Genomic DNA, 22543 nt, shown 5'->3' on the forward strand with positions numbered 1-22543 from the left:
TTTCCTTTCCTTTCTTATGTCGTAATTCAATAGGAGAACGTTTTTAAAAAAATCATCTTTTGTCCGCAATTTCCCTTAGTGGATGCAAAGACGTCAAATAACTAGCAAATTACTGTCTCCGTAGTGGGGCGTCACTTCGTCTAATACCAAAGTGCTGTCTCCTTTCGTGGCAATAAGTTTTTTTTGACTCTTACTCTGTCCCGCAAGTTTTGGACAGGAATGTGGAATATGTATTATTTTTTTCTATCCACAATAAGTAATTTTTTGACTGTTTTCACATAAATTAAAAAATTTATCTTTTAATATTAATTAGCAATGAATTTGATCATATTAACCTTTACTATCTCTTCACATAAACACTCTTAATACATACTCCAACACTATTTATTTCAAGGGCAATGTAGAAAAAAAGTAATTAATTCATTATTGAAATTTAGAAAAATCAGATATTTTAGGCTACAAAAAAAAAAAGGCAAAAAAAAATCACTTATTGTGGATCCGAGAAAATACTAGGTAAAGTGTTAAACCAATTGTGCTTTATTCATATATCAAAATAAAAAAGAAAACTATAATGAGACGGTATTTTATCCAAATTTAATTGTACACGTAGTTTAAAAAAATTTAAAAACTTTTGAATGTAAATATATACTTCCGTTTCAGTTTATGTAACCTTAGCTTTTTACTTTTCGTGGGTCAATTTGAGTAATATTTGAAGCTAGATTGAATCATATTAACTTAATATTTTAAAGTTAAAATTTAAATATTCAAAAACGATACCAAAAATGCTATATGTTGTAATTCGTGAAAAATATGTTTTAAAATAATAGTCAAGTTTACATAGTTTTAATGTTGAAAAGTGAAAAGGTTCACGAACCGAGAAATACATAGTATCAAAATTATCTTTCTAAATGAATGATGATGCGAGCAGCACATGTCTCTTCATTTAAATGAGTACTAATGAAGGTGGACCCAAAAAGTCTTTTCACTACGGATAATTGGAATGCTTAAATTAAATAGTTTTAAAAGAAAAGTATTTTGTTTTTTTGGGATAGACTAAAATAAGAAAATATGTCAATAAATTGGAAGAGGTGCAACTATTCTACAAGTGATTTATTGCAAAACGATTGAAATAAATTTACACAAGTATTTGATTTCCGACAGTTGTTTCTATTCCTATTTGTAGGCTAAGTAAGATGTGCTGAATTTACTAAAAATTGATCAGTTGACGATCAAAAAATGGATTAATGACAGAAAATTATTGGACGCAGAAATATTTACTCTCAATTAGTGTTTATTTTTTTTCTCAAGAGAAGAGTAAACGAAATTATGAATGCAAGACAAAGCCATTTATCGAAGAGCATAATAGCAGTCACATGGGAGTTTGTTAATGATGTTAACTTAATTTACACACAAACATAACTTCCAAAAACCTTAATTATGATCCCCAGGTGCTCATCATCTTCATGTCATGCGTATTTACACGCCTATATATGTTTTTGACTCCTAAAATCCGCACTTTTTCAGACTCATTGACTTAATATAATTCTTCTTTTTATCCTAGGATACCATTCTATTGATTGAAATATTACTGTATTATTTCTCTCTCTCTCTCTCAAGTTCCAAGGATTGAGGTCAATGAGTAGGGAAACACAATTATCTACCTTTGCTTGAAATTATCGCTAGCAGAAAAAGCCATGTCCCAATTAGTCGGACTCTCCACCTTAATTTTCATGGTATTTAGTCCAGAGGATTTTCTACAATCAACTCTGACTTCCCTTTCATTTTTCTCTTGATTTATCAGTTCTTCAGCAACTTCGGAGGATTTCTAGCTAATGCATGTTGAGAAAAGGTTTTTGTGAGTATCATCTCGACTATCTTACTTAAGCCTTTTTTTTTTAAAAGATAATGTTTTTGTTTTCAAATTTCAACTCTGAGGAGACTTGCATGCAAACTGATTGTTGGTAATTTAGCATAATATACTTTAGAAAAGGAACTGACACTGAGAGCCAGTTTCACGGTTTCACCGTTTCAGTATGTCAACATGTTGGAAAAGACCATCTCATAAGAGGTCTAAGAATGTGTTCATTTTTTTTGAGAAGAAAAAAAGGAAACACCTTTTGTTTGAGACGAAAGCTTTTACTGTTGGTGTTGTTGGTTTTTTTTGTTTGTATAAATTCTATGCGTGCAATGTATACGTGAACTTATTTACTTTTTGATTCGTTCCAAAAAGAATGATCCTTTTTAAATTTGGAAACAATTTTGCTTAAACTTACAATTCTATCCTTAATGAGAAACTTTTATAACCACACAAATACTACTGGATAAGTCTCACCTTCAAAGTTACATATTATATTCTTGAGCTGGTGAACCGCAAATTAAGCCGGAAAAATAAATCATTTTTCTTTTCCCATTTTTTTTTAAAACCAAAGGCAGACTTAACCTATAAGCCAGTGGCGGAGCTAGAATTTTCGTTTAGGGGTGTCAAAATATATAAAAGTAAACATACCAGAAAATTAAGTAGAGTCAATACATAGTATATATATACATATAATTTATTTTTTTTACCTACCTACAGTATTTTTCCGCGAAGGGGTGTCATTTGACACTCCGCCATTGCTATAAGCAATGCATGTTTATATTTGCAAATGCTTTACCCATATATAGTTAAACTTTAACAAGGAAATAGGTCTACTTTTTCTTAGAACTTTTGAAATTGGTTTTATTTTTATTTTTTAGTTATATAGGGGTAGGAGAAGGGGAAACTGGCGAAGGAATTACAAGGTGGGAAAACGAACCCTTACAAACAAGGTGAAATTTGGGTAGCAGAGCTAAGATACCCCAAATTGGTATTTAATCAGCTCTAAAACATGCCTCTTTTTTATCTTCTAACGAGACAGGTTAGAGCCTAGATGAATCCTGTAGGAGTATTTTGAGCTCTCATGCATTTTCATCAATGTCGTCTTTGTTCTTTGAAAGTACTTATGGGTTGTCCTTTTGACACCATATTGCCAAGTTCGTACTCATGCACTAATTAAGCCTTTTCTGACTTTAGGCATGGAACTCAACGGTCCAGTTTAATTTTTACCCTTTATTTGTGGACACAAAATTTTTCCTAAAGAAAGCCAAGAACTGAAATTGGAAATTAATCTCCCATTTAGGACCTTTTGGAGTTCCTTTAACTGGATGAATAAAGAACTACATAAACATGGCTAATGTTAGAATTCAACATGGATTTAGAGAGGTCAATCAAGTAGCCGACGCTCTAGCAAAATGGAGTATTGCAAAATCCAGATCATGTATTTACATCGGTCAATACTCGATCTACCTCAAGGAGCTAAGGGACCATACAGGTTGGATTTGATGCAAATGGCCTCTCTAAGACATAAGCATAGGAAAAACTGTTTTTTATAATAGGATGTCCTCATTTTGTTGAGTTACCTGTTGTTAATCCTTAGCAGGTTTTGTAAATTTTTGTAACCTTTTTATAGAGAAGGTTAGTTCACATAAGGAGGTAAAGTAGGATAGCTGTTTTGGATGAATGAAAGGAATACGCCACCTATGGCGTAACTTTATTTAAAAAAAAAAAGGATAAATACCAATATAAAATAAATTCAAAAAATAAAACACAAATAGATATTATTAATCTAATATCACTGCATAAGATAATATTTAAACACATTCGAAATATCACTGGTTTACATAACCAAAGCAATAACTATCATACCATAACATCGATAGCCATGCCTGATAAAATGCAAATGCTTTAATTACATCTCAAGCAGCTAATAAAGATGGCTTGCATATATAATTCACCTATTCTTTCATCACCAAGCAGTTAATTCATGTTCCCTTAACTTAATATTAGTAGAAGGGCCATTTATATAATTTTCTTAGTAGTATTATTATGTACAAATAATACTTGATATTTAGTCAACAAAGAACTGTACTTCCTATGATCAGTATTTACTTTGTCTTCATTAGGAGGATTTCGATTCACTTCCACATATCAATCTGAGAAGAGGAGGATGCCGTTGAAGTATTTTCCGTAGCTGCTTCTTGCTTGTTCAAATTTCTGACCATATTCAAATTTGAGTCATCGGTAGGAACATTTAAGGTATTTGCTGCATTTGAGTAATCATTTTCCTTGGAAACTTCCTCTTGGCTAAGTTGAGAAGCTACAAATTTGTCAAGCACTCGCCAATCCATCAATTGATCATCTCCAACTAGTTGATTAGTATTGGTACTAATATTGTTGTTGTTGTTTCCATACTGATGCACATGATTATTAACGTTAACGGCAAACACTGGCATTGAACTGCATGGAGGTGGTGGAGGAAATTTAGGACTTTCTAAAAGAGGAAGTTGAAGAAATTGCTGCTGGTGATGATGAGGAGGAGGTGGGATTTGGTAATGCAAATTATCTAGCTCTTTCTTGCAAGGGTAATTAGGATAGTGGTAAGTGAGGCTAGACTGAGAGTGCTGACGTTGCTTTGGTGAATCCATGAATGAGACTTGATCATGATCGTACCATATTGGTGACTCATGTTCACTTTCTTTCCTTATGGTTGCTATTCTCTTCTTGAACACTCGGCATACCACCCATCCTTCTTCCTGTGGTTGTTTTAAGAACAATCAATGAGTGGTTCAATTCAAGAAAGCGTTTAATTTTTATACATTTACACTAACTAGTACTCCATCCTTTTTCAATTTGTTTAAATCTTTTCGAGTACGAGGGTCACATTGACTATGTGAATTCTGGATTCTTTAACTTTTTTGAAATAAAGTTAGTACTATTTAGAAAGTCAAAGAAAATTTCCTTCGATCATATTTTTTGCTAACACTTCTCAAATATATTGTATTGCCGACTATATTGGGACTTATAACTTTTACGTAATTCCTAAATATGTAAATTTTATTTTCAAAAATTTGAAAAATTTATACCAGAATTTACACCGAAAGTCATATTTCTAACTACATCACATAAAGTGGAATGGAAAGAGTAATGCGCAAGGCCAAAAAATCATTTAATTTGGCTGAGTTATGGGTTTGATTTGCTTAGGAGGAGTTTGCATGAAAGATACGTAAAGGCATAATTAAGGTTTGAAATTATATACAAAATAGAATAATTAACTTGCCTGAGGGGCAGCATTTGGATCAGTCTCAAGTCGGTATTCATGCATAATCCAGTCAGATTTTTGACCATTTGGAGCCCTCCCTTTGTAAAACACCAATGTCTTCCTCATGCCAATCAAGTCATGCTTGGAATAAATAGCTTTGTCTCTTCCAGTTGCTTTCCAGAATCCTGCTGCTGTTGCTCTATTTGTTCTTGTACCTGTTGGATATTTTTTATCTTTGTGGCTGAAGAAGTACCATTCATTCTGTTCTTCTGTCCCTATTCTGCATACTTCTATATATATTCAAAGAATATCTCCCCGTTACATCATTTATATTTTGAGTATATATATGAGTTATCTTAATATTAATAGTAGTACGTACCTTGAAGATCCCATGGTTCAATCTTGTAGAGGTCCACGTCTTTGATAACATCTAGGTCAATCCTTCTGGAAGTAATTTTCTTCCTGAGGTAATAATCTACAAGTTCTTCATCAGTTGGGTGGAATCGAAATCCAGGAGGAACATGTGAAAACGAATTCATGATCTTGCAATCAAATATTTTATGACCTGTATATTCACAAGAATAAATGAATATCAGCTTTCACTACTTAAAATGAAAGCTTGGTAAGGACATCAAAATGCAGACTGAAAGTTTCTATCTACTTTTTCGATTTTCATATTTATTCCCAAATTATGAGATACTTAACATAGCACGAACAAATGCATCACTACCAATTAATTCTTGGACAAGTACAGAAGAGCTACAAGATTTGGAAGTCCACTATTTGTTTATTCAATTTGGGCAAGCAAATAATCACTTAAAATTAAGTTTAATCGCCGTTTCCACATGCTTTGTATATCTTTTGGATCGCAAAAGAGTTCTTGTTCTAGTAGAACCACTGACATATGCTGATGGGTGTGGGGTGGGAGGGCTGCAATTTGTGCTCTTTTTTTATTTATTTACCAAAATCGTGTAATAGTCCAATTAATAAAGACCTGCTAATGATATTTCACCAACAATTTTTTTTTACCGTTCCCTAGTTTTGCCGTACAAAATAGTATAACTTACTTCATTTATTAACTCTAAAGCGTAACCTTAATTCGTTTCTTTATGATTAATATCATGTTTAGCTTGCTAAAAAGAGGTAGGAGAAGAGAAATTAAGTGTTGAAGAAAAAGGATGTTCTTGGTTCGATTCAGCAATCAAATTGATATTCTCCCCATCAACTCTTAGCTTCCACCCTACAAAAATTTCATAAAAACTACATATACATAATGAGAAAGACAAATACTTCACCTAGAAGAGGCAAAATCAATAACATTGTATTATTCATCTTTTGAACCACACAACATGATACATGTCGTAAGAAAACTGTAAGCCTAAAGAAATTATAGGCTCAAAAAACTTTCTGAACTCTATAAATGCCAAAGATGGTTTAACCTATGATTTAAGTGTTCCTGCATAAGGCTGAAGCACCTAGGGCTGTTTTTCAATGAAGTGTTTACAAAAGAAGTGGTCTAGGGTACATAACACATTTTCATCAACGCATCTTTTAGGACTGGATGTGTTTAATTTTGTTAAATGAGGTGCCTAATTAATAGTTTCCTAAAATATTAGGGAAGTAGACATTTACTCTCTTTATTAAAACCTTTGGGTGGATATGGATATTTTTTTCCTTCAATATTTCCCTCATAGATCACTTTATCCTTTTGATTTCTCGGACAATTTTGAACAAACTTTGATCAAAGTGCAATGTTGTTATTCTCAGGATCTACTTGCATATATCATCAGCAAGTTGAAATGAAAAATCGATTAGCTTAACAGATTCAATTAATTTCTAGCAAATATTACTCAGATCAAGGACCGTTTTACCTAATCACATCGGACTGCATAGTGCTTGGACAGCACATTCCAACGTCCAACAAAGACAAGAAACAAGCTGATAATGGAGAACAACATTGATAAAAGTGAAAAATAAGACAGAAAATTAGATAGTTATTGGCAAAGAAATTCTAATTCCTGCAAATTTGACACAAGGAGCGCATGCTTGAAATAGATTAATTATTTTCATGGACTAATGCTTTGATTGTTGACATCTAGTCTATGCCTCTTAAGGATGGTTATAATTTAATCCATGAAATGAAACAGTATCTGCATTTAAGGAATTTCAGGTCGCAATTACTATCCTTTGACTTTATTTTACGTATAGGTTAGAAAAAGAATAGTAAGAAAGATAAATCTTTGTAGCACGGTACATAAATTGGATTAATGATTTTAAAGGATAATTTTAGGATCAAACTTTTTCGGAAGGGGGGATTACAGAAGGAGGGTCTTCAACTAAATCTCTTTTTCCTGCGTACCAACGCCTCTTGTCACTCCTAATTAACCAAAGAGAAATCAAGGTTTAATATAGTTATTATTGTTTACCCGTCTCTAAATAGATTATTGCGAAGCATATGATAGTGTTGGAGTGACAATAATAATGTCTGTCATCATTTAGCACGTAATATCAGCGGAGACGCATGAAAATGAAAGAAATCACCAAGAATGAGTGCTATTCTTATTACAAGATCAATTACTGGTTATTACTTGAAAAAAAACCAACAAACACATTTAATTACTTATGACTCATAAGCATATAGATTTTGTTCAAATCAAGCATAAAGAGAGAAAGGGGAAGATCTCACAGATAGATCAAACCTTAGTTTCCAAGTGCACAGATCTGAGCAAAGTCAATTTTGAGCAGAGAAGAATAGGGTTTTATTCTTTTCTGCGGTCAGAAAGTAAGCTCTCCAAGTCAAGAGAAGGGTCCAAGAACTGGTAAAAGACAAGAGACAAGACAAGACAAAAAGACTAAACTAGGAAAAAGGAAGAGTTCAAAGTTCGATCCTCGGGAATTGTAGAACTCGTAGTGGTCTCTCGGACCAGATCCCGAGGAGAGGAAAGCTAAGAAGATGACAAATGAACAAAATGGAAAAGGGCTGAAGGGAATGGAAAAACGATGAACTAATAGGGTTATATAAAGCCACCCCCCACCCAACAAAAAGAAAAAAAGAGAGAAAAAAAAGCCCTAATGATGAAGGATAATGTAATAGAGTAGTAACTAGTGACAAGAGCTCAAAATTTAATTGATCATATATGTTGTCATTTTTCTGTTTCTCTATTTTTTCTTTTTTTCTTCCAACTTGGTGTTCGATATCTGTTTTGAGGCTGGACTAATCCTATTTCGAGCATAGAAATTTCTTTTTAGGGGTAAACGCTCCCTACAAAAAATAATATCATATCCATAACTCGAAAAATCAAACCTGAAGCTCTGATTAAGGACAAAAAAATATTTATCACTCCACCGTAACCTTTAATAGTCATTTTCTTTTTCTCTCACTTAGCAGAATTGTTGGGAAAGCTTTTGGGCGCCAAAAAAGGTGGCCAAAAATTGGCACACAGCGTGTGGGCAACTGCTATCTCCACTCACCCACCATTGATAATGACTTTCTTATATTTTTCCTTTTCTTTTCTTGGTTGTTTTTAGTTATAGTCATAGAGAGAATAACATGGAAGAGAATATTTTGTTTCTGTTTGAATGTCTAAAAAAGAGAGGAGATAATGAAAACAGTTCTATGATAAAGAAAGGAGGGTAAACCGGGGATGTCAAAGAGAGTAATGGCACCAGACCAATCAGCTTAATTGAATTTGCACAGATGATCTCCCGTAAGACCCTACAAAAAGGAATCTTATTGAAATTGATTAATTCAATATATGCGAGTAATAAAGTTTTATCTTGGTTTTGTTCTTTTACAGTGGTGACGTAATGGAACAAGATCTTCAGGGAAAAGAATTTTAGGATTGGACAATATTCTTCTCATGTCTAAAAGAGGTAAAGAAAAGGCGGCTCAAACAAGTCAAGCCATGGTCATTCTCCCTAGTCCCTACCCTTTCTTGTTCCTTACTGAAAATACTGCTACTTGGGACCAGCTGAACCAACGAGCTAACATTCATTTTCCAACCAACATCGGGTACTTGCATTGGGATCTAACTAACTCTAATTAATTCACGTAGGGAAAGTCTCACATTGAGGGGAAAAAATGATCCCTAATATATTTGATTCCATACCTATGATTCCAACCGAGACCTCTAGTTAAAAAATAAGAAATACTTACCATTTCACCCAAATTCCAATTTGTTGGACCTCTTGTTCTCACTAAAGACATTTCATGACTACGAGGCATCATTTCACAGCAGTAACAAAAGAACGTGCATTTTCACTATGTCCGAATTTGCTTTACTTTTCTCTTTCATTTCTCTTTTCTTCACCTTTTAGGTTCTCTCGTGGATGGGGTTTTGTAACTGAATGCTAAAAGTTTGGACCTTTACTTGATAAGGTGAGGATTGATTTAAGTTGTATGAACAAAGCGGCAATGATTCGACTTAATAACCGATAGAGAATCATAACGATGGGAGTTCTGTTAATTATAGACTCCAAGTTTGAAGTTAAGCACCTCAACTAATTTACTAATGAATTCCACCTGCTAAAGAAACCAGCTTAAGCTAAAATTATTAAAGTGTACCAATAAAAACAAAATTGCAAGTCTCTCTAGATTGTTTACGAATCTTTTTAAGGATTCCAATATTCTGTTGGTATATATACAGTTAAAAGCAGAAGAAGAGGGAAGAAATAAGCAGGAGTAGATATTTGGTTTCAAGTTGAATTACCATATCAATCAAATAATATAAATGTACGAGACATGATTGAAGTGTGGCAGTTTTTGTTGTTGCCCGTGACTAATACGCTTCCTACACCACCACCGACTGTCATCATTATACAGCTCTCTCTATATGGCTACTAATTATATACTTATATATGTAAACCTACACTGTTTCAGCTGATGGAGAGTCATGAAACGGAGCTTGAAGCCCGTTCCAACAGTTTGTAATTTGGCTGTTCCGTTGCCTATATATGTACCTAAACTTATTGCCCTCATGACTATGGTATTGACCAAAAAAAATCACAAAGACATTAATCAAGTCAGAGAATTCCTTCTTGATCAGGTGAAGTTCTTGCGTTTAAAAATCTGAACTCATAAAGAACAAGTCTGGAGGTATTTGGTATAGTTCAAAATGTTTTACATAGAAAATAATTTGTGGCTAAGTTTTACATGATATGGATGATACATTGAGAATAATGTTCTAGGGATACTTTTAATTTCTCTAAGTTAACAACAATATCTAAGTATTGATTGAAGTATAATCGAGTAAAATTTAATACTATCAGTAAAAATACGATGCATACTCATAAGTAGCAAAAATCATCTTCTTCCTTTTACGGGAAAACAACGAAAACACATCCAAGAAATAATTCAAAAAGAAAAAGATATTGGCCAGTTGAAGCCAAGCAAATAATGCGCCGGCTTGAGGTGGTAGTAAGTTTAGCCGAGAAGAAAAGGGGTAATTGACAATTGGGTGGAAAGCGGGACCCAGGGAAGGAGAAATGATGGGGGTGTTTGGAGCCCGTTCACGTTGCGGCTCTACAGGGTCTAGCGTGGGCTAGCCAGCATCATTAAGCTCACTACTCCTCTGGCTCACCTTCTGCCTTTGCGGGTCCCCGTCCCGTTATTCCACCAAAATATATCACACGTTCCAATTTTGTTTACGTTCCTATTTCTTCTCCATTGTTATTCTTGTTTGACCAAAAATATGGATTTTAGTTCTAATAATTAAATTTATATAAATGAGAGTTAATTTTAGCTAACAATAATATCTCTAAGATGAAGTTTTTAAAAGAGCACAAACACTGTGCAGATATAGTCGGACAATGGCGATAGCATGCAATAAATATTCCAGAAATCAAAGACAATAATGTATCATTCAATATCAATGAATATCAATAAATGACATTTCAGTAAATAGAATGAATGAGTCACCCAAGAAAGGATGAAATAAGTGAATGTTCTTTCTGACAATGATGAATGATGGACAACCCCTTGAATATTTGAGTTAATCTCGAATTTGGTGGAAAAGTATAGACAAGAATCTCAGTGAAAAGGTAATGTTTGTATCATAGCAGTGAGACCCGATTCTCTTTCTCAAGTCAAAATTTATTTTTACAAATGAATATCACATGTCCCCTATCACTGTATCTTTTTCTATTTATAGGGAACATGCTCCTAAGAAAGTCTAATAGTACAAGTACAGAGAATATCCACTAGAACATTCTCTTTAATATCCTATCTTGAAACTAGCCATTATAACTGTCAAAGGTACTCGACCTCGACCCTTGTTGACACCTTGACTTCAGCCCTTGTTGACTCTTCGACCACAGACTTCGCCGCATCTTGGGCCATTTCGACAAACGACGACTTGGAAACACTTCCCCTACTACTATCTTGGATTAAATATTCTAAAGATAGATTTTGACCCATACAGTTAGTCCCTCAACTTATTGAGGCCGGCTTGAGGCGGATTGGATAAGCAGATATTGTTCTTTGTGGTCGAAACAATCGAGTGAGCTATGCAGGTCGTGGTGGTTGCAGCAAATTGGCAGCGTGGCCCTATGTGGGCCACATATTTCAAATGCTTCGATTTTCCCGGGCGATTTGCTGGAATTATGTTGTCCACGAGTTAGGATGACGTCATGATGTCATGTGTCATTATGAGGCATATTCCTGATGTGTTACTTCATTTAGCGTGTGACCTCTGATTAAACATGTCGCTTCGGTTTTGACGCCAGTTATAATGAACCATTTTCAGTTCTGGTTCCTAGACCTTTTTAAATAGAGGTATTTGGATGTGATTTTGAGGTTTAAGTTTTCTGTTGTTTCGAAACCCCATATTTTTCTCTTACTCTCCTCTTGCTTCGAACTTCCCTTCTTTGTTCCAGTGATTTGTATTGTTGTTAACTCTTTCTCGTTTGATACCTCTATTTCCTACATTATACTATGTCTAACGTATCTTCTGAGTCTGGTGAGGGAAGTCATGTGGCCCCTTTGGCAGTGGTGTTTCCCCTATTAGGAAAGTGTTCCTGCCACCGTTGAGGATGGAACCTTCCCGTCGGTGGGAGAGATAATTCTATGGAATACTGATTCCAGATCCGATTTCACCAAATCACCTGATGCTGAACCTGGAGCCTTTCGGTCAGTGATGACGGTGAAGGAGTTAAAAGAGCTTAAGTCTAAGTTTGGCCTTCCCAATCACATTGAGTTAATCCCGATTGGGTGGGATACAGTGCAGGTCCACCGTCCTGGCTATTACGCCTTCTACGCCTACACTTTTCCAAGTTGGCTATTCCCTTACTCTCCTACCCTTGACCGAGGAGTTCTGTCGTTATTCCGACATTTGCTCAGCTCACCTCGCGCCGTACGTTTATAAGCTTATAAAGATGCTTACCAAATTTGTCGAGCTAGCCGGGGTCGTGTTGACACTTCGACACTTAATACTTCTATTCGCCCCTAGCTTTTATAGGGTATCGATGTTGAATCTTCGCCACCGAGGGGGAAAGTTCTTGGTGGTGAATATGGACGACAAAACCAACCGTCAATTCTGGTTCAACTTCATTTTTGTCAGAACCAAGGATATGGTGGTCAATGTCGATGGTTTTCCTCAGGCTTGAAATTATACTCGTAAGTACCTAATTTCCCTGCTTGTAGGTATTTGAATTTTCTCCTGTGCTTGGTCGTGGGTTTTGACCTTTTGTATTCTTCTTATGCAGCCAAAACCTCGCCTCATCCTTTGGTCGCTCACATTTCTGACTGGGTCGATCAACTCCTCCCTCACATCATAGGGATTCGTGAATAGCCAAGCTTTTTCAAGAAGTTTGGGCCTGTTCTCCCTTCGACTGGTAAGTTTCTTTTACCATTGGTTTCATAGCTTTTTTTTTATTTACCTTTGCTGATCTTTCCCTTTCCTTGTGTTTTCATATCTTCGGCCAGGAGATCTTCGAGGAGGTCGAGAGCTCCCACACCCTCGTTCTGGAAGAGGAAAGCTACTATGTCTTCGACTCCCGCCCCTTCTTCGACTGCGACTAATCTTGCTTTTGCCTCGGTCCCTCCTATTATTGCGTCCAAATCTGTCCCTCCTTAGGCTGTAGAGACTTTGGCCGCGGAGACCTCGGCTTCTCCCTTACATGCCCTCATAGAAGAGGATGACGAACCTTTTCCCGGTGATGAAGATTTGGTGCCTCGTAAGAGGAGGGCCGTGGATATTGGAGGAGGGAGGTTGGCGGCCACCGATGTAGGAGAATGTGGTTTTGTCCTTCGGGAGACGACCACAATGCATATCAGGGAGATCCCAGAGGCTAGTCCCGAGGCCATTTGTTTACAGGATACAGATATACGACTTGTGGGGGATGCGGTCGAAGGTGTGATGGGCAGTGGCAACCCTGTTCTTCTAAGACAGGAAGAGGCCTCGTCTTTTGGGGTTGCGGTGGACGTACCTTCTTTGACTAATGATAGAGGGAAGGTTGTTGCTGAGGAGGATATTGGATCCCATTCCAACATGGATGTGGACGAGCTGAGGATGATCGACGAGGGGCTTATTAAGCTTGAAGTAAGGTTGGAGGGGGGTTTAAGGACTATTACGATCCCGATGGATCGTAATTTTCTCGTGGATACCAAGAAGATTATACTCTCCCTTGTCCCTCTTAGTTCTGAAGTTGAGGGTACGACTCTCAAGACTATGAATGACAATGACCTGTTGAATAACATTTCCAACCTCGCCCTTTGGGTAAGTACATTTATTATCCGTTATTTTCCTTATGTTTTGTTCTTTCGTAGGCCCTAACTTCATTCATTTTGTAGACGGTAATCCTTGAGATTGAGAGTGCTCGTAGGGAGAATATATATATATATATATATATATATGTGAAGTTGAAGGACAATTACTTCAGATTCGTTGAGAAGTACCGAGAGCTTCGGTGCCGACTCCGCGAAAGTGGCAATGTGCGCCAATTGAGGGATGACTTAAAGGCGAGGGACAAGGAGCTAGTGCGGATGGTGGGGAAGTGCAACGTCTTGGAGGGGACGTTGATGAGAAAAAAGGAAGAGCTCGAGCTCAGCAAGGGGGTCGAAGCCCTGTGCAATGATCTCCAAGCTCAAGTGATTTTGCTGCGAGCCCAGTATGAGGAGTATCAATTCAACGCGGAGGCTCTTAGTGGTGAAGTCGCCGAGAAGACGGAGGAGCTAGAGAAGGCGGAGTCCTCTCGGTCGGAGGCTTTGAGAAAGGTAGAGTCTCTTGAGGTGGTGATCCGGACTCTCCGTTTCGAGCGAGAAAATGACTTAACAACGGCAAGGCTTAAAGAAGAGCAGCTCGATGAGAGTATTAGAAAGTTGGAGAAGGAGACTTCTATCCTCTACGATCGAGTTGCTGTTTTGGAGGCCGAGAAGGCCTAGTTACTGGCACAACCGTCCTCTTCATGTACTTCAGATTTTCCTAATGTTCCTCGGGAGTTATACGAGGAGTGGATTCATGCCGAGGCCCAGTTAGATGTTTTTTGAGATTTTCATGCGGCGGGATCTGTTTATGAGGTTGCCCTCAAAGATGTTCGTGTTAAGGATCGTAAAGCTCGAGTCGCTTGTGGGTATGATCCCGCTACGCCAGAGGCCGGTAAGGATGAGGGGGACGTGGGTATAGACTGGCTCTAGGAGAATGCCTGGTATGATGCCGCATATCCTGAGGGTGAAGATAGCGATGATGAGGGTATTGATAGTCAGGGTGGTGACCCTGTTGAGGGCCAAGTTGGCGATGATGTTGAAGGCTTTAATAGTGGTGACCAATAGTTTTTTCTTTTGATTTTTTGTGTATTTTTTGCCGGCGTCTTCATGAGCCTATTGTAAAATGTTTTAAGTATATGAAATATCAAAGTTGTTCCTTGTATCATCTTCTCTTCATGTGGTTTATTTTTTGTACTTATGTATATTTTTGTTTCTTTGTTGGGATGTGGCCGAGGACCGATAGGTGTTTGTTCGAGCGAGGTCGAACATGATCTTTCATTAAATCGCGGCCGAGGGCCGGTATGTGTTTGTTTGATCATAATCGAACATAACTTTCATAAGATCGCGGCCGAGGGCAGGCATGTGTTTGTTCGAGCTTGGTCGAATATAAGCTTTCGTTAAATCGTGGCTGAGGGCCGGTAGGTTTTTGTTCGAGCTTGGTCGAATATAATCTTTCGTTAGATCGCGGCCCAGGGCGGTAGGTGTTTGTTCGAGCTTGGTCGAACATAACCTTTCGTTAGATCGCGACCGAGGGTGGTAGGTGTTTGTTTGAGCTTGGTCGAACATAACCTTTTGTGCACTCACAGCCGAGGGCCGATAGGTGTTTGTTCGAGCTTAGTCGAACATAACCTTTCATTAAATTGTGGTCGAGGGCCGGTAGGTATTTGTTCTAGCGTAATAGAACATAACCTTTCATTAGATCGCGGTCGAGGGCCGATAGTTGTTTGTTCGAGCTTGGTCGAACATAACCTTTCATTAAATCACGGTCGAGGGCCGGTAGGTGTTTGTTCGAGCTTGGTCGAACATAACCTTTTGTTAAATCGCGGTCGAGGGCCGGTAGGTATTTGTTCGAGCTTGGTCAAACATAACCTTTCATTAAATCATGGCCGAGGGCCGATATGTGTTTGTTCGAGCTTAGTCGAACATAACTTTTCGTTAAAGCGCATCTGAGGGCCGGTAGGTGTTTGTTCGAGCTTAGTCGAACATAACCTTTCGTTAAATCGCGGCCGAGGGCTGGTAGGTGTTTGTTCGAGCGAGATCGAATATAACCTTTCATTAAATCGTGGCCGAGGGCTGGTAGGTGTTTGTTCGAGCTTAGTCAAACATAACCTTAACACGAAAAAGGTGTGCTGATAAGCGTAAGTTTCTCATTTCTTTGACATTGTTGCTTTGGTTACATACTTAGAAAAATTTATAGATTTTGGGGGTGTTGGCTGGCGTTCTAGTCCTAGTCCTAGTCTATCTAATCCCTTCATTGGTTAACCTGGAGAGTATTGAGAGGTCAAGCAATGAAATAGTAACCATGACCCTACCTTCGCGTACTTCGACTCGAAGCGTTCCCTTTGTCGCCTCGTTAAAAACCTCCTTGAGAAAACCCAAATGGGATAAAACTCAAGTGATTTTGTATGGACCATCCCAGTTTGTTCCCAGCTTGCCTTCTCGGGGATCTTTGCTCGCTTGAGTTTTGTCTTTCAGTACGTAGTCCCTGACTTTAAGCGGGCGGACCTTTGCTTTCTTGTTGTAATAACGTTCTACTTGTTATTTTTGGGCGATCATTCTTATGTAGGCCATGGCTCTTCGTTCGTCAATTTTGTCGAGTTCCTAACTTCTGCTCTCGTCGTTACTCGCGCCCCTTTTATGGGAGTACCTTAGGATGTGTTCTCCAACCTCGACCGGTATTACTACCTCAGACCCATAGACCAAAGAGTAGGGCGTCTCTCTTGTGCTCGTCTTCAGAGTTGTTCGATAGGCCCATAATACTTCTAGTAGCATTTCCGGCCACAAACCATTGACGTCTTCGAGCTTTTTCTTCATGATGTTTAGTATAGACTTATTAGAGGATTCTTCTTGTCCATTACCCACTGGATGGTATGGGGTTGAGAGTATCCTCTTGATATGCCATTTCTCGAAGAATTCAGCGGTTTTCTTTCTTCCGAACCGGGGTCCGTTGTCACATCTGATTTTCTTGGGTAGGCCGAATCGACATATGATGTTTCTCCATATAAAGGTGATTACTTGTTGTTCCCATATTTGGGTGAATGCTCCTGCTTCCACCCATTTAGAGAAATAGTCAGTTAAAACCAAAAGGAATAATACATTACCTCTCCCTGCTGGAAGGGGCCCCATGATGTCCATTCCCCATTTGATGAACGGCCAAGGGGAGGTGACCGAATGGAGGTGTTCGCCTGCTTGGTGAATCATTGGGGCATACATTTTGAATTGTTCGTATTTTTTCATGAAGTCTGCGGCATCTTTTTTCATGGTGGGCTAGTAGTATCCTGCCCGTATGAGGTATCTAACCAGTGCTCGATTGCTGGAGTAAGCTCTACAATGGTCTTCATGGACCTCTTTGAGGATGTGCTGGGTTTGGTTCGGGGCCAAGCAGTTTTCCAGAGGGCCGCCGTAGATCCTCTTGTATAGGTCGCTATGAAGGAGACTTTATCTGGCCGCTTGCATTCTTAGTTTCTTGGACTCTTTTTTGTCGCCTGAGAGTGTGCCGTCCTGCAAATATGCGATAATACGATTGTGTCAGTCCCAAGTTAAGTTTATGGTTCTTACCCCGACTTGGTCTAATGATTAGTTAAGGAGGTGGACTATGCTTTTATCTCTGGTTATGATGCTTTTGGTAGCTGCGGCTAGTTTAGCGAGGCCATCTACTTCGACATTCTGTGCTCGTAGGATTTGATCAAGTTGGCATTCGTCGAACTGAGGCAATAACTTACAGATTTCGGTCTGGTATTTTTTCAATCTTTGTTCCTTGATTTGGAAATTCCCTGTGACTTGGTTGACTACGAGCTGGGAGCCACAGCGGAGTTTCAATAGTTTTGCCCCATATTTGAGTGCTAGCCTTAACCCTGTAATTACGGCCTCATACTCGGCCTCATTGTTAGTCATATCCGGGCACCTTATGGACTGGCAAATTACTTCACCTATTGGGACCTCGAGTATGAGTCCTAGTCCGGACCCTGATGCGTTGGATGCGCCATCAGTGTATAGGACCTAGAGGTCTTGTGTTTGGAGGGAAGCTTGGACGGCTTCCCTTTCGACCTCAGGAATTATTTTTGCACTGAAGTCGGCGAGCACTTGTGAGTTTATCACCGTTCGTAGATGGTATGTGATATCATGCTCACTTACCTCGATGGCCCATTTGGCCAGCCTCCCCGATAGCTCGGGTTTATGCAAATGCTCCTCAGGGGAAAAGTTGTGACGACCGAGATGGGGTGGCATTGGAAATAGGGTCTAAGCTTCCGTGAAGCTACGACCAAGGCCAGAGCCAATTTTTCGAGGTATGGGTACCTCGTCTCGGCGTCGATGAGTGTTTTGATAATATAATAGATGGGAGATTATGCACCTTTATTTTCGTGGATCAAGACTGCGCTTACTGCTACCTCGGATATGGCTAGATAGACGAGGAGTTTCTCCCCGGGTTCGGGTTTCTAAAGCAGGGGCGGTGATAATAGGTATGCCTTTAGTTCTTACAGAGCCTGGACGCACTCAGAAGTCCATTCGAGGCCGTTGTCCTTCTTGAGTACGCCAAAATATTTGTGGCATCTATTCGATGACCGCGAAATGAAACTTGATAGGGCGGCGACATGACCAGTCAATCTTTGGACTTGCCTTTTGGTGGTTAAGAGTTATGGTATCCCCTCGATAGCTTTGATTTGGTTCGGGTTGATCTCTATCCCTCGTTGCGACACCAGGAAACCCAAGAATTTTCTCGAGGCTATGCCAAACACGTATTTCTCCGGGTTCAGCTTAATTCCGTATCGTCTGAGTATGTCGAAAGTTTCTTTCAAATGACCGATGTGATCATCTGCCCTTTTAGACTTGACCAATAAATTATCTATATATACCTCCATGGTCTTACTGAGCTGGTCTTTGAACATCTTGGTTACCAACCTTTGATAAGTAGCCCCCACATTTTCTAGTCCAAATGGCATGACCCGATAGTAATACGTTCCTTGGTGGGTGATGAACGTGGTCTTCTCCTGGTATTCTTCCTCCATGAGAATTTGATTATAGCCTGAGTAAGCGTCCAAAGAACTCAATAGTTCATGACCGGCTGTTGCGTCGATGAGCTGGTCGATGTGGGGTAATGAGAACGAATCCTTCGGACATGCTTTGTTCAAGTCTGTGAAATCCACGCACATCAGCCATTTTCCATTTTTCTTTTTGACCATCACTACGTTGCCAATCCACTTGGGATACTTTGAATCCCTTATGGAGCCATTTTCTAATAATTTTTCCACCTCCTCGCGGACTGCATCGTTGATGGCGAAGTTGAATTTACGTCTGACTTGCCTTACTGGGGGTGGAATGGGTCGACATTTAACTCGTGTGTGGCAATTTCTTTTGGGATGCCGGGCATAACTGCATAGCTGAAAACAAACAAATTTTCATTAGCTATTAAGAATTGACTGAATTTACCTGGTTCCTGGAGTTTACAACCGATATAGGCCTTCTTGCTATGATCGTTGAGGTCCATCTGAACGGGGTTGAGGTCTTCTATGGCCGAACCTGTATCCTCGACTATGTCGGGATCCATGATTACAATCCTGATTTCTTCTTGCTTCGACCTCGACCTTGTTGATTGCTATGCCTCTTTTTCTTTGTCTTTTTTCTGTTGGATGGTCGTACTGTCCAGGATGCTGTAGCATTCCCGAGACGTGCGCTGTTCTCCGCGTATGCTGAATATCCCCCATGGTGTCGGGAACTTAATTACTTGGTAAATGCTGGATGAGATGGCTCTAATGGGGTGTATCCATGATCATCCCACTATAGCATTGTATACAGTGGTATGGTCCATGATATGGAATGTCGTCTCCAGAGTCACACCACAAGCCAAGACGAGAAGTGTAATTTCCCCCGATATTCATTGAATTGCATTATTAAAGTCGGTTAGCATGATGCAGCGCGACACTATCTTATCCTCGAGCCTCATTTGGGTAAGGACTCGGGGGTGGATAATGCATGCACCACTTCCATCGTCCACCATGATATGTTTGACATCGGTATCTAAAATGCGTAAAGTAATAACGAGGGCGTCATTATGAGGGAAAGTCAAACTGTCGGCATCCGACTCGTCGAAGATGATACTTTCTTCGAGTCTGTCATACCATTCGTGGGTGATAGACCGCTTGAGTTTGTGAGTGGTGGTGAACGTCACACCGTTGATACATGCATCGTCTCTACTACCGATGATCATGTTGATGGTACGAGTTGGCGATGACGGACCTTGATGTTCACGTCCTCTGGCGAATTTGGTCCTCGCTTTATCGCTTAACAACTCTTTGAGGTGCCATTGCCGTAACATGTTTACGACTTCCTGTCTGAGGGCGATGCAATATTCTATTTTGTGCCCGCGTTCCTGGTGGAACTCATAGAGGGCTTTGGACTTTCTAGTGTTCGGATCTGATCTCTTCTTTGGCGGCCACTTCACTTTTGTTCCGAGTTTCTCAAGAGCGTAGACTATTTCTGTAGGCGACACACAAAAATTGTGAGCAGATAATAAATGAGGCATACCTCTTTCGTTCCGATGAGTCCCTATCATTGGTCTGGACATGCCTTCTTCATAGCGGAGGGAGGGTGCGGCGTCCGTCCTGACATATGGTTTGTGCCGTTCCTTGTTAGGTCGCAGAATCGGATTATCGCTTCTGGTACTGTCTCTTCATTCTTTTCTAGATTCGGCTTATACCGAGGTTAGCCGATGAGTTGGTCCGTTGAGATCGTCCTCGTCTGCTCGGATCTCAGCATAATAAGCATTGTGGATTTCATCCCAAGTGGTTGGAGGATACTTCATCAATTGGCTCAACAATTTTCTAGTTTCTCTTGAACCCTCTTTACTCAGCCCGTTCTGAAAAGCTACGACCGTCATCCCTTTGGATACGTTTGGCAGAGTCATCCTTACTCAGTTGAATCGCGCGAGGAAGTCCCTTAGCCCCTCTCCCAAGGACTGCTTAATAGAAAATATATCGTTTACTCTCGCCTCGGCCTTCTTGGCTCCGGCATGGGCGGTTACGAACTTATCGGCTATTTCTTTGAAAGTTTCTATGGAGTGGGCTAGTAGCTGCGAATACCATGTTAATGCCCCTCCCGTGAGGGTTTCGCCAAACTTCTTTAGCAAAATGGAGGACACTTGTTCCTTGGCAAGGTCGTTGCCTTTCACAACAGTAACGTAGTGAGTCACATGATCTACATGATTAGTCATTCCGTCGTATATCCTGAGGTAGGGCGGCATTTTGAAGGTCTTTGGTATGGCATGCGGTGCTGCATCATCGATGTACGGATGCTCTACGAACCTACCAACATCCTTTTTTGGCAGTAGCTTAGGAGCGCCCGGTATCTTGTCAACTCATTCTTGGCATTCTTTCATCTGGTCCCGGAGTGCTTTATTTTCATTCTCCATTTCTTCCATCCTCTTTAGAATGGCAGCGAGGGCATTGTCACCCGCACTATCAGTAACATTGTGAGTTATACCTATTATTGGAGAGAGGGGTCGGTTGCACTACTCGTTTGTTTGTTGTATCGTGCATGCCCTTGCGGTTTCTGCAGTCATGCTTGGAGCGGGTTTGTTGAGGACACTTGCTAGCGTGTCGGTCAGCTATGCCTCAAGGAGTTTTTTCACAGCTGGGGGCGTCCCCTCCTCTGTAGATGTGGAAACCCCTTTTCCTTTGGGTTTTGTTACGCTGTAGTGCAGGGGTGGTGACATCTCTCGCCTAGGGGACGCGTTGGGCATCGTGTTCTCACCTACTGTTTCGCGGCTTTCATTGATGATATTTATGAGGTTGGTTGGGATGTCACTTGTTATTTTTATCCTTTTTCCTTGGTTACCTGTCATGTAGGGTTTTGTATACACAAAGAAAGGGGATCTCGGGGTTTTCTTTATGTTAGTGAGTTGCATTAATTGTAGATCTAGAGGAAACCAAAAATTTAACTAAGAAATCCCCACTTCCGACGCCAAATTATTTGACCAAAAATATGGATCTTGGTTTTAATAATTAAATTTATATAAATGAGGTTTATTCTTAGTTAACAATAATATCCCTAAGATGAAGTTCTTAAAAGAGCACAAACAATGTGCAGATGTAGTCGGACAGTGGCGATAGCATGCAATAAATATTTCAGAAATCAAAGACAATAATGTAGCATTCAATATCAATAAATATCAATAAATGACATTTAAGTAAATAGAATGAATGAGTCACCCAAGAAAAGATGAAGTAAGTGAATGTTCTTTCTAACAATGATAAATGATGGACAACCCCTTGAATATTTGAGTTATTCTCGGATCTGGTGGAAAAGTATAGACAAGAATCTCAATGAAAAGGTAATGTTTGTATCTTAGCAATGAGACCCGATTCTCTTTCTTAAGTCAAAATGTATTTTTACAAATGAATATCACATGTCCCCTATCATTGTTTCTTTTTCTATTTATAGGGAATATGCTCCTAAGAAACCCTAATAGTACGAGTGCAGAGAATATAAACTAGAATATTCTCTTTAATATCCTATCTTGAAACTAGCCGTTATAATTCTGTCAAAGGTATTCGACCTCGGCCTCGACCCTTCTTGACACCTCGACTTCGGCCCTTGTTGACTCTTCGACCACAAACTTCGCCGCTTCTTGGGCCATTTCGACAAAGGACGACTTGAGAACTCTTCCCCTAGTACTATCTTAGCCTTAAATATTCTAAAGATAGATTTTGACCCATACAATTCTTTTGGT

At 39.3% G+C, this 22543-nt stretch overlaps 1 protein-coding gene and 1 long non-coding RNA gene across 2 annotated transcripts; one reads left to right on the forward strand and one right to left on the reverse strand.

Annotated features, from left to right (window-relative positions):
- Positions 1-3636: 3636 nt before the first annotated feature.
- LOC104095243 (NAC domain-containing protein 7-like) lies at positions 3637-8151 on the reverse strand. The gene is made up of 4 exons (XM_009601326.4): positions 7817-8151; positions 5497-5682; positions 5136-5407; positions 3637-4611 (listed from the first exon to the last, which is right to left on the reverse strand). The coding sequence occupies exons 2-4, from the start codon at positions 5654-5656 to the stop codon at positions 3994-3996; spliced, it is 1050 nt and encodes a 349-aa protein (XP_009599621.1). The 5' UTR covers positions 5657-5682; positions 7817-8151; the 3' UTR covers positions 3637-3993.
- Positions 8152-8668: 517 nt separating this feature from the next.
- On the forward strand, positions 8669-9952 carry LOC138908767 (uncharacterized). The gene is made up of 3 exons (XR_011415166.1): positions 8669-8824; positions 8915-8990; positions 9764-9952. It is a non-coding gene; the product is annotated as an uncharacterized lncRNA (long non-coding RNA).
- The last annotated feature ends 12591 nt before the right edge of the window (positions 9953-22543 follow it).

This window comes from Nicotiana tomentosiformis, chromosome 3 (assembly GCF_000390325.3).
Source record: "Nicotiana tomentosiformis chromosome 3, ASM39032v3, whole genome shotgun sequence".
NCBI classification, from domain to species: Eukaryota; Viridiplantae; Streptophyta; class Magnoliopsida; order Solanales; family Solanaceae; genus Nicotiana; species Nicotiana tomentosiformis.